Below are 15,773 nucleotides of genomic sequence, written 5' to 3' on the forward strand. Positions count from 1 at the left end.
TCCAGTCCAGTGGTACTGTCTTGTGTCCAGTCCAGTGGTACAGCCATTTAAATCCAGTGGTGCTGTCCTGTGATGCTTAAGTCCAGGCCAGTGGCACTGCCATATAAGTCCAGGCCAGTGGTGCTGTCCTGTGTCCAGTCCAGTGGTACAACCATTTAAATCCAGTGGTACTGTCCTGTGCTGCTTAAGTCCAGTCCAGTGGCACTGCCATATAAGTCCAGTCCAGTGGTGCTGTCCTGTGTCCAGTCCAGTGGTACAGCGATTTAAATCCAGTGGTGCTGTCCTGTGCTGCTTAAGTCCAGTCCAGTGGTACTGCCGTATAAGTCCAGTGGTACTGCCGTATATGTCCACTGATCCTGCCGTATAAGTCCAGTGGTACTGCTGTATAAGTCCACTGATCCTGCCGTATAAGTCCGCTTATCCTGCCGTATAAGTCCAGTGGTACTGCTGTATAAGTCCACTGATCCTGCCGTATAAGTCCAGTGGTACAGCCGTATAACTCCAGTCCAGTGGTACTCTCCTGTGCCGCATATAATTTTTAAAGGCTTTGTCGATTGTGTGTGGTTTAGGGGTACACTCTCTTGTGCTGCATATATTGGAGAACCGATGTCCAATGTCATAGTAGAGGGTATGTAAAATCCAAAAAGCCAAAGTTCACTAAAATGATCCAAAAAAAAAAATTAAAATCATCTGAGGAGAAACGTAAACTTGCCAATATGCCATTTACGACACAGAGTGGCAAGGAACGGCTCAGGCCCTGGCCCGTGTTCATGACTAGTGGTTCAGCTTCACCCAAGGATCTAAGCCCTCCTCCCCCCCTCTAGAAAATTTAAGAGAGTTAAGCTGTCATCAAAAACACAGCAAACAATTCTGCCTTCTAAAGACATGGCATCACAAATCCCCAAGGCGAGTCCAAGGGTGTTGGTGGTTGCGATGCCTGACCTTCCCAGCACTGTACAGGAAGAGGTGGCTCCTTCCACCATTTGCAGCACGCCCTCTGCATATGCTGGAAGGATCACCCACAGTGCAGTTCCAGATTTTGATAATGAAGGTGTCAATGTTTTACACCAGGAGGAGGATATTGATGTAGCTGGCGCTGAGGAGGAAGTTGACGAGGAGGATGCTGATGTGGTTTTCTTAAATGAGGCACCAGGGGGTAAAACAGTTGTTGTCCATGGGATGAAAAAGCACATCGTCATGCCTGGGCAGAAGACCAATAAATCCACCTCTTCGGTCTGGAATTATTTCTATCCCAATCCGGACAACAAATGTATTGCCATATGTAGCTTATGTAAAGCTGCAATAAGCAGGGGTAAGGATCTTGGCCAGCCAGGGACATCCTCCCTTATACGTCACCTGAATGACCTTTATAATTCTGTGTTTAGTTCAGGAACTGTGGCTAGGACCGTCAGCAGTCCAGGGACACCTAAATCCCTTGGTGCCGTTGGTTCCACACCAGCAACACCCTCCTCGTCAATTTCCTCCTCGATCTGGATCGGATATAGTCCTGCAGGCCATGTCACCGGCATGAGTCCTCTTCAATCCGGGATTCTTCCGGAGGATCCTGCAGCGGTACGCCTACTACTGCCGCTGCTGCTGATGCTGCTGGGAGTCGGTCATTATCCCAGAGGGGAAATCGGAAGACCGCTACATCTTTCACTAAGCAATTGACCGTACAACAGTTGTTTGCCATGAGCACAAAGTACAAAAGCAGTCATCCTATGGAAAAGCGGATAACTGTGTCCTTAACAGCTATGTTGGTGTTAGACGTGCGTCCGGTGTCCGCCATCAGTGGAGTGGGATTTAGACGGTTGATGGAGGTATTGTGTCCCCAGTACCAAATCCTGTCTAGATTCCACTTCACTAGGCAGGCGATACCCGGGATGTACAGAGAAGTACGAAAAAGTGTCCTCAGTGCTCTGAAAAATTCGGTTGTACCCACTGTCCACTTAACCACGGACATGTGGACAAGTGGTTCAGGGCAAACTAAGGACTATATGACTGTGACAGCCCACTGGGTAGATGCATCGCCTTCCGCAGCAACAGCAGCAGCAGCATCAGTAGCAGCATCTCCGAAACGCCTGCTCATTCCAAGGCAGGGAACGTTGTGTATCACCGGTTTTAGTAAGAGGCACAACGCCGACAACCTCTTAGAGAAACTGAGGGAAATCATCTCGCAGTGGCTTACCCCACTTAGACTCTCCTGGGGATTTGTGGTGTCGGACAACGCCAGTAATATTGTGCGGGCATTACATATGGGCAATTTCCAGCATGTGCCATGTTTTCCCCACACAATAAATTTGGTGGTGCAGCATTATCTTAAAAGTGACAGGGTGTGCAGGATATGCTTGCGGTGGCCCGCACAATTGCGGGACACTTTCGCCATTCTGCCACTGCCTACCGAAGACTGGAGCACCATCAAAAACGCCTGAACCTGCCCTGCCATCACCTCAAACAAGAGGTTGTGACGCGCTGGAACTCCACCCTCTATATGCTGCAGAGGATGGAGGAGCAGCAAAAGGCCATTCAAGCCTACACAGCCACCTACGACATAGGCAAAGGAGTGGGGATGCGCCTGAGTCAAGCGCAGTGGAGACTGATTTCCGTGTTGTGCAAGGTTCTCCAGCCGTTTGAACTTGCCACACGAGAAGTCAGTTCCAACACTGCCACCTTGAGTCAGGTGATTCCCCTGATCAGGCTGTTGCAGAAGCAGCTGGAGAAAGTTAGGGAGGAGCTGGTAAAGCATTGCGATTCCACAAAGCATGTAGCTCTTGTGGATGAAGCCCTTCGTACGCTTTGCCAGGATCCGAGGGTGGTCACTATTTTAAAGTCAGAGGAATGCATTCTGGCCACCGTGCTCGATCCTCGGTTTAAAGCGTATGTTGTGTCTCTGTTTCCGGCGGACACAAGTCTACAGCGGTGCAAAGACCTGCTGATCAGGAGATTGTCATCTGAAGAGGACGGTGACATGGCAACAGCTCCTCGTTCATTTTTTTCCACACCTGTGGCTGCGAGGAAACAGCTGAGTTTTTTAAACGACCCGCTGGCGGGGATGCAGAGCAGGCAGGAGCGAATTTGAACATCTGGTCCGGACTGAAGGACCTGCCAACAATTGCTGACATGTCTACTGTCGCTGCATTGTATGCTGTGACCATTGAAAAAATGGTGGAGGATTACTTTGGTGACAGCATCCAAGTAGACATGTCAGACAGTCCTTACTTGTACTGGCAGGAAAAAAAGGCAGTTTGGAAGCCCCTGTACAAACTGGCTCTATTTTACCTTAGTTGTCCCCCCTCCAGTGTGTACTCCGAAAGAGTTTTTAGTGCAGCGGGGAACCTGGTCAGTGAGCGGCGAAGGAGGTTGCTTCCGCAAAATGTGGAGAAGATGATGTTCATCAAAATGAATTATCAATTCTTCAATGAAGACCAGCAATGGCCTCCAGAGACTACAGAGGGACCTGTGATTGTGGAGTCCAGCGGGGACGAATTGATAATGTGTGAGGATGAGAAAGTACACACTGAAGGGGGCGAGGAATCAGAGGATGAGGATGAGGACGACATCTTGCCTCAGTAGAGCCAGTTTACTTTGTACAGGGAGAGATGAATTTCATTTTTTTCTGTGGGGGTCCAAACGAACCAATCATTTCAGCCACAGTTTTGTAGGCCCTGTCGCTGAAATGATTGGTTTGTTAAAGTGCGCATGTCCTATTTCACCAACATATGGGTGGGTGACATATTCCCAAGGACAATTCCGTCTTGCACTCCTTTTTTGACATTATGTGCTCTTTGGGGCCTAGTTTTTCAAACTGCCATCCTGTCTGCCACTGCTGTGCCACTCCTAGATGGGCCACATGTTTGTGCCGCCCACTTGTGTCGCTTAGCTTAGTCATCCAGCTACCTCGGTGCAACCTTTTGGCCTAAAAACAATATTGTGAGGTGTGAGGTGTTCAGAATAGACTGGAAATTAGTGGAAATGAATGTTATTGAGGTTAATAATAGTGTAGGAGTGAAGAAAAAAAACAAACTGGATTTTAGCAGTTTTTATGCTTTTTAAAAAAAAAATCAGAACCCAAAACCCAAAACCTTGAGGGGGGTGTTTTGGCAAAACCCATTAGAACCCAAAACCTGAAGGTAATCAGAACCCAGAACCCAAAACGCGAAAAGTGGCCGGTGCACATCCCTACAATATATGCATAGTTCTGTTTGATTTTATTCATTGCCGTTTGTTAACACCAATCTGATGTATTGCCTATTAAGTATTGATTACATCCTTGTTCAGTGATTGGCTTTATCCAATTATCTAGGGATTTGAATTATTCAGATTATATTAGGAGTTATTTCTTTTCTTTCCCCATTTGATTGGCGCCTGTCAGCAAATTTTTGTGTTTGTTTGTTCTATTGTTAGTAGGTACTGGTGTGACCTATTTTAATTTGCTACAAGCTGCCTCTGATTTTACTATTGTTGCGCCTGTTTTGATTGAGTGTCTATCTACTTGTTAATACATGTACAATACTCTAGTGTGTATGGTATTATTTTGTACTTAGGTTTATATATCAGAGGCAGAATACTATTGGTTTTCTTTATTTCCACTAAATACTATGTATACCTGGCAATGTACAGAATTCATAGGGTGCTGGCTGCACACTGTACAAAATAATTCCATACACACTAGAGTATTATTGTACATGCATTAATGCCATTGAGGGAAGTAACTAAACATGAAACTATGCACAGCTAGAAATACACCTTTAACAGTAATTCGCTTAAGAAGAGCTGGGTCCCTGGAACAGCAGTTAAGCAGAAATAGAATTGGAGAAATGCTTGGAATAGACATGGGGTTATCCCGAGTATGACACATGCCAAGATTATACAAGACTAGTCTTAAATGAGCTAAGAAACTGGCAGATGTGGGGGCCAGACATTTCCAATCTATTTCCTACATGTTATTGCTATGAATTGGCATATTAACAGTATATGCACCAAATCAGTCACCATTATATTGTACAGGAATATGGATTAATACATTCTCAGTATGGATCTGGAAGCACACATGCACACAAGTTCTACATCCAGGGATTTTCTGGATTAGTTTATTCGGATAAAATGGACAAAATTATTCCTGAGCTATGAAATGTTTATGTTCTTTAACTCAATGACTGCCGGAGGAAATCTAACAGAACGTGTCTGCAGCGCTTGGCAGGCTGCACCACCATTCAGACAATCAATGCCATAAAACTGTTTGGACGGGGTCTGGACTCAGCTGCACGCAAGTGAATGCGCACAGGTTTTCACACATGTACATTTTACTTTAGAGACTACTTTTGGCAGAGTCATTCTACACTTTTATTACCTAATCCAGCCATATGCCCTTGATAAAAATAACATTTTCTTCCTGACACACCTATACACGAGTGTATACACACACACACACAATACAGTACAGCTTTTGTTGGGATGTGTTCAGATCACTAAACAGCATAAATAAGTTTCCTAATTGAACTTTGGCATGAACGCACACCAAGATACTATATATAAAGTTCATGTACAGGGAGACAAACCTCACAAGCAATCAGACATAATCAGACACACATGCTGTTAAGTAGAAGTGAGGGCACAGCGGGACATATTCTTTTCCTCTAAGGGATGCAGGACTGGGAAAGGGGATGTAAAGCTTTTTAGTGGACATTTTTCTCAGGGAAATTATCCAACATTTGAAAAGTTACTGCAGCTGGAGGATCAATTACACATTTAACCCTTGTTTAATCTCAGGGATACGCCCTTCCTGTTGTACTAGGCCAAACCCAAACAAATCAATGCGCCTCACGCCAACAGTCCAGATTGCAGGAATTATGGGTGATATAAAAAATATTGCCCTTGGTTTTGCAGGAGTCTCCAAAAACAGATATATCAGCTGCACTCATTTCTTTTACTGTTGTATTATTTTGCATTATCTCTGGATAAACCATATAGGACCATATTGCTCATTTGAACCAAGACACATTGATGATTATTTAGTAGCAGAACTGAAAAGGTGAAAAATTGAACTAAACTTCTAGCAGCCAATCAGCCATTAGCTTTTATATGAACAGCAAATTAGACAATAACAGTGAATGGCTGACTGGTTGCTAAAAGTTTAGTGCAAATTTGCACATTTCAGCAATGTTAGTAAACAATCATTCTACGCCCATATGCCAACTTTATTTCCTAACTAATCACCCTGTACTGAATTAAAAAGTTAGCTTTAAAGTATCTTTTTAAGATAAATTACCTCTCCCTATGCTATTAACAGATCACAAATTGGGTTTTGTAAAGGGACGTCATTCAGTCAGGGGTATTCGGATAATTATCTCTTTTCCCAGACTCTTTTATCTTATTTAGTGTTTACCACTATTTTTAGCAAAAAGGGATTTGACGCACTTAAACTTTTTATATTGTAAATTTATTTAGAAGGGGGGTAGACCTAGAATTAGTTTACGGAAATTACAACAATATAAAACTAATGGAGGTATTAGCTTTCCAAATGTTGCCTCATACAATCAAGCAATGATTCTCCGATATTTACGTGATTGGCTATGTGACCAGAGTGTGTATGCAAACACCCATTTAGATAACCAATTTAACCCTAACATAGACCCAAAAGCCCTTTTGAACTCCAGAATGAGGTTAAAGACAACCCGATTTTGTGGACTACCAAGAAAATGTGGCACATTTTACGTCATAAACAAGGTCTGAATGCTTACAAGTCTCTACATTTACCCCTACTTTATAACCCAGATTTTCAGGGAGGGGAGGCAGGCTACACGTTCAACATTTGGATGGCTGCAGGGATTAACACTATTTTACACCTGGTTAATAAACGGGAAAGAAGACCAATGACATTATCAGAACCACTGGATAGATATGTTAATTTTCGGGAAGCAGATTGGGGCAACCCTTTAGATAATATGCTCTTTTTCCCACCTCCTAAACTCCATGCAATAACCATCCATTATAGTCCGTTGAGAGATACACTCGATTACTCTACAGTACAAACAGGGATTTCCCAGCGGCTTTGTATTTTCCTAACCTTACGTCAAAACACATATTTGACCCCCTTGAAATGATTCCAGATGGGCCTTCTGCAATCTAGTAACTGTATTAGATGCCAGACACCTAATGCAGATATGTTTCATTACCTATGGAGCTACCCCCTAGTTAGACCATTGTGATTTCAAATAAAGAGATTTGAAGCCACAAAGAGAGGAAACCTTGTTAAACTGTGTACCATTCACTCCAGAATGGGCCATACTGGGGGTCCTTCCGGTGACACTAAGAATATCCAGAGGAGGCAAGCGTTTGTTATTGGCCATAAGTGCAGCTGGAAGGAAATCTATATTACATCTTTAGCTACATCAAACAGCCCCTCCCATGCCTCTATTGAAAGAAAAGCTACCTTTTATATTCAGAATGGATTGAGTAGAAACATTGATTGATAAAGAATGTCAGGAAGAAAAGTTCTTTGATATGTAGGAAAGCTACATTAATGCACTCCCTGTTGCCTTTAAATCCAAAATACAGGACTGTCTGAGACACACAGCTTGGTATGAACTGCATATGGTAGTTACAGATCCACCTATTCCTGATTAATACTTTCATTCTATGGTTTTAACATGAGGCAGTGATTATTAGTGTCAGAATTGAGATAGATGTGACGTTGCGCTGCAAATTCCATGTGGTCTAAAAATGTATGTCTACCTTCCTATTCTGGGATGGAGGATAATGACTGTAAACGTACTGATATTGCACTATGATTTTGTCACAATCTGCCTCCGGCTGTACATCAGCATCTTCCATTGAGATACTGCTTGCCTCCTGCAGCTCCTGTCTCTTTAGAACTCTGCTTGAACCTTGCCTTTGTGTGTATCTTGCCTGCAATACCCCTCTACCACCAGAGGAGCTGCTGTCTCATCAATACATACACCACCTCACTAGCGGGAGTTACCTCATTCCACAATCAGCACCCACACCTGTTCGCTGCCTTTATAAGTCTGCCTCTCGCAGTTTATTGTGGTATTACCTGTTGTTGCTGACTCTTCTGAGTATCCTGTGTCAGACTTCCTGGTATTGACCCCAGCTTGTTCCTCGGCTTTGCTGCTTATCTCCTGACCCAGACCCTGGCTCCGTTATTGACTACTCTCCAGCTCACTTCCTGGTACCTTCATGGCTCTCCAGTCATTAACCCCTTGGCTTGTTTGAACATACTCTATTCCGTCTCCCATGGATGGATCCAGTGCCTCGTACCTCCTGACCTTGAGCTCAGCTTATCGTGGTTTATCCAGTACCTCGTGCCTCATTCCTCTTGGCAAGATCTCAAGCTTAGCTTATTGTGGTTTATCCAGTACCTTATGCCAAATAGCTCCTGGCAAGAACTTGAGCCCTGCTTATCATGGTTTATCCTGTACTTTGTGCCTCATGCCTCCAGACTATGCCAGGCCTCTGTGCTTCTCTAGCCTCTGAGTTAGGTCTGCTATCTAGCTTACCTGTACAGCCTCTACAAGCTGCGTTCCTATTTGTGACTCTCAGAGTTATTCAGCCATATTACCAGTTCTTACTGCTCTGCTATCTCAGTGGCTACCTGTTCGCAGTACATCCCACCTTCTGATCCAATCTCCTGCTGCAGTTAGCTGGATCCTGGTGTGTTCCTGCTGCAGTTCATCACACCTTCTGATCCAGTCTCTTGCTGCAGCTACCTGGATCCTTGTGTATTCATGCTGCAGTTCATTCCACCTTCTGATCCATTCTCTTGCTGCTGCTACCTGGACCCTGGTGTATGCCTGTCGCAGATCATCGCACCTTCCGATTTAGTCTCCTGCTGCAACCACCTGGACCCTGGTGTTTTCTTGCTGCAATTCATCGCACCCTCTGATCCAGTCTCCTACAGACCCTCCTTTCTGCACTCACCACTGGGCCTCGCTTAGTACCTACCTGGAGGGCCGCGACCTGTGGGGCAGAAACCGCTAAGCCCATACTCCCTTGCAGGGGTCGATGGTGAAAACCTTCTGTCCCATTAGACTCCGCGCCTCCCTGTAGGTGACACTGAACCTAGCAGGCTCTAGAATTCCACAGATACCTGTGGACCATGACAGTTTTATACATATGTGCATGTGTTACTGTTTATATTGTCTTTCATATTGTATGCACAATATGACAATGTTGACGGGTCTGAGTACAATAAAAGGTGTATAAAAAAAAATTAATTACCTAAAGCAGATGAAATGGTGGGAAAGTGGGAAATAGAGAGTAGCGTAATATATTCTAGTTATAGTTGTTGGAAATTATTATAGACCTGAAATATATTGCTCCTGAGCACCTGCCTAGTTAAACTCACATTTAAGGGGGGAATTCCATTCCCTGCGATGTGCCACCAGACTTTATGGTAATGTCCAGCTGCGTTCATTACTGGGTACTACGGTAGCTGAACATCGCTGATTTTCCTGAACATCTCTATGGGGTGCGAGGAAAAATCAGCTTAGATACATTGCCCTGTAGTTCCGTCACAACTATTCCAGAGGCACTCCGCAGCTCATAGTGGGAACTTAAGTCCAACTTATAATACTTTTACATTAAAGTAATGATCTTATCCACATCGTTTTAAACACTTTAACAAAACTTCATTTTGGCAAAGGGAAAAGGTCAGGTGGGAGAAATATACTAGCTGATTTGTAGTGTGGATGAACGAACTTGGCATGTTGGAGGTTGGGGTCTGTATACTAGGTTCAGGGCCGGCACCACCATCAGGCAGCTGTCAGTGTAGAGGAGCCAAGAGGCTCAGAAAAAAGAAGATAAGAAGGAAAAAAAAGGAAGCAAGAAGATGTTAGAAGCGGAGAAGATGAGAAAAGGTAAGGTACTTTCAGTAAAACACAGAATACGGAGGGAGTGAGGACTGGAGAAAATGGGGAGAGAGACGGGGCACCAGAAAATGGGGAGAGAGGGGGGAGCACCAGAAAATAGGGAGAGAGGGGGGAGCACCAGAAAATGGGGAGAGAGGGGGGGGGCACCAGAAAATGGGGAGAGAGGGGGGAGCACCAGAAGATAGGGAGAAAGGGAAGGGGCTAGAGAAAATGGGGAGAGAGAGAGAGATAAAGAAAGAGTGTGCTTGAAAAAATAATGGGAGGGAGAGAGAGTGCTGGAGAAAATGTGGTGAAAAAGAGGGGGCTGGAGAAAGTGTGGGGAGAGAGAAAGTGCTGCAGAATATGGGGAGAGAGAGATGGAGCAATAGAAAATGTGTGGAGAGAGGGCTACAGAAAATGTGTGGAGACGGCTACAGAAAATGTGGCCTGGTGAAATGGAGTTGGCATGTGTGACAGGAGCTGATGGGTATGGGTGGCATGTGCGAGAAAGGCTGGTGGGCAGTGGGGTACTTGTCAGGTAAGTGATTTTTTTTGTTTTGTTTTGTGCTGAAATCTAACATTTGGAAACCTCCTCTAGACATCCTGGGCAGTAGTGAAGTCTGTATAGCATCCCGCATCAGACATTAGTACATCTGGACCGCAGTCCTATCAGCCAGGAGGAGGTAAGAGTTACTATTTTTAATTTACAAATGTCAATTGTGTGAGGGGCTAGGAAGTGAGAATTAGGGGGGAGGAGGGGCAGTAGGCTGAAGCTTTGCCTACGGCATTGAGAAACGTTGCATCGGCCCTGACTAGGTTATGGACACCCTTGCATCATGTCACGTCACTCCCAATTGCACCTCTCACACTAACATTTTTATACAACTTGCACTAGCGCTAATCTTTAAACACAGGTGCACATTAATAGTTATTTACTAATATAACTAAAGGTTTGCACTAAACATTCATTTGGTTTTATCTGTCTTGCAAGATAGACAATAAAAGCAAATGTCTGGTTGTTAGAGGTTTAGTGCAAATTATTTGCAGCAACTGTGAATGCATTTGGACTGGAATTGCCCCTTCTTGTTTCACCATCAGGAAACTACATAGAGACAAAGAGATCCAGTATTTGACTCTTTGATAGAAAATGATTTAATGAGGGTATGAGCAGGTTAAAACTGTCACCCAAGTACATGAGGATCTGTCAATAAGACAAATACTGTAACAGACTGATGTCTTCAATACTCAAGTGATGCTGCCAGATTGCTGGGACCAGAACAGACCTAAGCAGGTGTCAAAATGATTGATCCCGCGCTGCTGCTAGGAGGATAAACTAACTAAAATCCTGCTAGGAGTAGATGATACTGGACCTTAGTCCCTGAGCAACAGATCATCTTTTCTATGCCCTCACAAATACGAGGCTTAATTAGTAGTCATTTTTCAAATACAACAACAGCAGCTTTTCTGAAGGCACAGAGTACAATTTAACTACACATGAGCTGTGTGCAGAGACATTTATTTACATTATTACAGCTCACAGGGGTCTTTCTTCTATCCAGGGGGCAATCACTGTTTTACATACATAGCCTTTATATATGAATAGATCTATATCCATGTACTACCCCTTCTAGCTCTTTTGTTGCACTGCCTTACCCTGCCCATGCCCTCTTTGTGCTATCCCGTGATATATGTATATATAGTCTCCCTGTTCACCTTCCACTGGATGGACATTTATATTGTGCTTTTACATAGTATATGCCTATAGTTGAATCCTATATTACCTATTTTATTAATTACCTGAAGCAGCTATAACTATTTGCACCTCCATAGACTATTAGCTTAGAGGGCATGCACATGGGCAGTTTCCTCTGTGTTGCCCCTCAGTCTGTGCTCTATTCCATTCAGCTGGAAGTGACCGGTGTAGAAATGCAATTTACATGGAGCTTGTAATATCACTATGAGGGGAGTGTGACTGGATCACTGATAAATACATTTTGGTATAAATTTATTTAAAGGAAATAGCGCAGGCCGCTTATTTATATAATTGCCAATGCACTTATTTTTGATATTGTGTATATTGTGAGATAGGAAATCGTTATCTCTGAGAACAGGGTAGAAAGGGAACGGTGGCAAAGTAAGCCCAGGCGGTTCCCAGCATCAACAGACAGGGTGGCATAAGCGGTCCATCCTGTCACAGGGAGTAAGGGACATACGCATAGACATTTAGGGTAATGCAGGGAGATAGTAAGATGGAACATAGAACTTTAGTCATCCTTCTCCATGAACATGTCTGAGGTGCATTTCTGCTCCGTTGAACACCAGGTGAATGTAAGGGAGCACATTCAGAGGGACAATCACCAGTGTGCATGCACCTTTATCTTTTTATATATCAAAGCATCAGTGAGAAACTGAAGAACCAGCAGCCATTGTAATGTTTATCTTTGGCCTGATGGACAAAAATCTGACTCTTTACTGGGAATGTTATTTTCCTTTGCAAACATAAAGCTATTAAGCCTTTTCATTATTCTAAAGCACATTAGCACATCTAGGGGCTTGTTTATTAATTAACAGCTTTTGTCCCGTTAATTATCATCTGTCATGGCAATGAAAAATGATGATTTTTTTTTTTTGATGAATTTATAAAAAAAAATATCCCAGGACAGCGCATCCAATAGGAGAACATGTGTGCTATAACCCATAGCAACCAAATCTTGTCTGTCACTGACCACACTAGAGTGTTAAACGCTTATACCTGGGTGTTTGATATGGGTTACAGTACATCATAACTCTATTCGACATGTTATTAAATAAGCTCCACAGGGTAATTTGTCGGTATAACAAGCTTAATCCTTCAGTTAATAAAATTGTCAACCACTGCTGAGATGACAGATAAAACATGGTGAACAGTGGGAAAGACAGATACATTAATGTTAGGTGCTAGCTGCCCACTTACATAGTTTCCGCAGAGACTTACCTGCGGCCCCCCGGACGGCTGCTCCCGATCTTATTATCTGGTTAATAAGCAGAGAATGAGGCAGAATGGGGGTAGGTTACTTCTGCGTCATGTGACCTCCTCTATGCAATGCAGGAAGGTCACATGGCCTTTCCAGAGGAGGGAGTGCATTGTGCTCCCCTTCTAACTTTTATCTGCTCTAACTTGTATCTGCCCTACTATAGCAAGTAGGTAGGGGGTCATATTAAGAAATTCCAGTTGGAATAGGTGGACATGTTCTTAAAAAGCTCTGTTGATCTTGAATTGTTGGGTGGAAAGTCTTAAGAGTCTAATTAGTAGACCACTTTTTGATTTGGCACAGTTCCTGCATCTGTCTCAGTTACACACCAAAAGCTACATTTCACACACCCTTTAAATTAGGACTCTGGAGACTGCTATTAGTTTGCAACAAATCATCCTAACTCCTAAAACAGACAAGAAGCGAAGTATGTAGATCACGACACACACTACTTATTCAGTGCCACTGGAATACTTAGCAATTTAGCTCTACGCAATCCAGCCTCTTTCGTCCAGATCTATGATGGTAACAATATACTATGCTGATAGTTACTCCTGAGAACAGATGTCAAACATTGTATTTGTAATAAAAAAAACCTCACTATTGAAGGTTGTATTAATTACAGGGATATAGCACAATTTGCTTACAATGCTTATATCCAACCTCGACTTGCAGAACAGTGTCTCCCCCTCCTATTCCAGAAATGCACATATCATATATAGACAGCTGCAAAGCATAGGCGCTGTCTCCTCTACATTTCTTCTCACAGGGAAGCTGCAATCTGGGTTCCCCATATGCTCTGCAAATGCTGCTAAACTCACTAAATTATTTTAATATATAGAACAGTATTAAACTTTGTATATGGCAGATAGTACATACATTGTTAACAATATATGTTGGGGAGAGGTTACAATGCATTGTTGAGTAGATCCTTTACTTCTTGTAGTTAGGGAAAGTTTAGGCTCTGACCTACATCTAAATTACAACAATTCTCAGATTAAGGTTACACAGTATACTGAATACCAGTCTATCATTCGACACCCATGCACACGTAATATATATATATATATATATATATATATATATATATATATATGTGTGTGTGTGTGATACATTTCTACTAAATAGAACTTTATCGTTATATATGTATACTGTTGTCACACTCAATTTCTTAATATTGCTATCACAAAGATATTTTTGCTATAGCTAAGCACAGATCAGTTACAACCTCTGAAAATGTCACTACTTATTCATGCTCTTCCCTATGTATAAGTGTATAAATGTGGGTACAGGTAGTCAGCTTTGTCTATGGAGGTGCTCCAGGAACCTTCCAAATAAGACTGTTACCTGTTATGCAGATGACATGGTTTGCAGTCAGATTGCCTCTTTGCACATGACACCGGCAGGTAAACATGACATGGGTAAGTAAAGATAGGGAACTTAGTGTCATATCTCAGTCACCTTTGCTGTCTGTATCGCTCTCGCTGGCACTGGGTACAGGGCTGATCATAGGGGTGTTTCTGTCTCCATCTTGCTGTCCTTCTTTCTGTCGTGTTTTGGCGTTCTCGATCCCCTTCACTCTCCGAGCGTGTCTGTTCCCTTTATAATGCGCCTCAGCTTGATTCTGCAAGAAAACAAGTTAATAGACAAAGTGTGTTTTATTCTCCATATTGATAGGTAACTGCAGAGAAAATACCTGTCTGAGAACCACGAGGGAGCTGCTTCTTAGCTGGGTGTTATGTTAACAAATGCTGTAATCTTCAGATGCTCTGTGTCGTGCTGTGTAACTTATATGCTGCCCAACTGTCAGTCTGTGTGAGATCATGTATGGCTCCGTCTGTGACAGGACCATTTGGTAGCAGCAGGAGGGAGAACTGGAAAGCTGTATTATTAAATATGAAACTATCTCTGTACCGATTCACACTCGCCAGTAAAAATGCTGCTTGTTAATTCCGTGCGGCTCTCTGTCCTACTCCTCAAGGACCAAAACATGTCCACTCAATTAGCATATTAACAGGTTTAGGCGATCATGTGAGAGTTTGCAAAATAAAAATGATATATCCATATAAGTAATCATTATGTTATAGCTTTAAAAGAAATTAGTAGATATTGTACTTAGAATTAGAAAAGACAAAGATTGAAGTTTTGAAAAATGTTGCAAAAGATGTTCTCAGAGAATATGAACAAGCCAAGGACGCACAGCTGAATGTTTTATGAAAAGTAACATTAAGACTGGTGGGAAAATGCATGAGACGATAAAAACATAAGAAAGACTTGTTTAAAACGTACAAATTGCAGAATACGCATAATGTATCATTAGCTTATTGTATTCATAATTTACTGTTTTCTAATTGGTTGTTGCGCTTCTATGCCTCTAAAAACTGTTATGTATAATTATATGATTTATTTCTGGAGTAAAGCAGTTTCAGTTTGGAAACCAGACACTTGTGTGGTCTCTTATTCTGTGCTCCGATCGATCGTTTCTATAGATATTTGATAAACTGCTGACTGACTTATTCAATTACAGGTGGTTATTCTGTTAACATAGGTAAAGAACCCCAACAATCACAGCAATGTTATACAGCATGGATGCCTTCCAACCTTTACTGCACTACAATTCCCAGAAATCTCCGTCAGCATCCCATCGAAGGCATACAATATGGGGACAAATCAGGTGTAGTAATTTAATTGAAGAATATATGGCAATTACTGAATCAATATTTACATAGGAACATACATAAATTCCTGGATTTGTCTTCCATCCTGAAATGTACACTATTGAGTTCCTGTCCATCAGCTGTTCTGGCTAGTAAAAATACACTGTGTTCTCTACTAAACAGATGTCAAAAGTGAGGAAAGTGATGGAGAAGAGAGGGTGGTGCAACTTAATAAT

At 42.7% G+C, this 15,773-nt stretch overlaps 1 protein-coding gene across 3 annotated transcripts in view; it reads right to left on the reverse strand.

Annotated features, from left to right (window-relative positions):
* Nucleotides 1–15,773, reverse strand: part of ZNF385A (zinc finger protein 385A) — a 271,869-nt gene that overhangs the window by 22,459 nt on the left and 233,637 nt on the right. For all 3 annotated transcript variants that reach the window (XM_075199238.1, XM_075199237.1, XM_075199239.1), the window contains one exon: nucleotides 14,342–14,504. In XM_075199238.1, coding sequence (XP_075055339.1) covers nucleotides 14,342–14,504 — 163 coding nt within the window. The remainder of the gene's footprint in view (nucleotides 1–14,341; nucleotides 14,505–15,773) is intronic.

The sequence above is a fragment of the Mixophyes fleayi genome, chromosome 2 (genome assembly GCF_038048845.1).
Source record: "Mixophyes fleayi isolate aMixFle1 chromosome 2, aMixFle1.hap1, whole genome shotgun sequence".
Taxonomy (NCBI): domain Eukaryota; kingdom Metazoa; phylum Chordata; class Amphibia; order Anura; family Limnodynastidae; genus Mixophyes; species Mixophyes fleayi.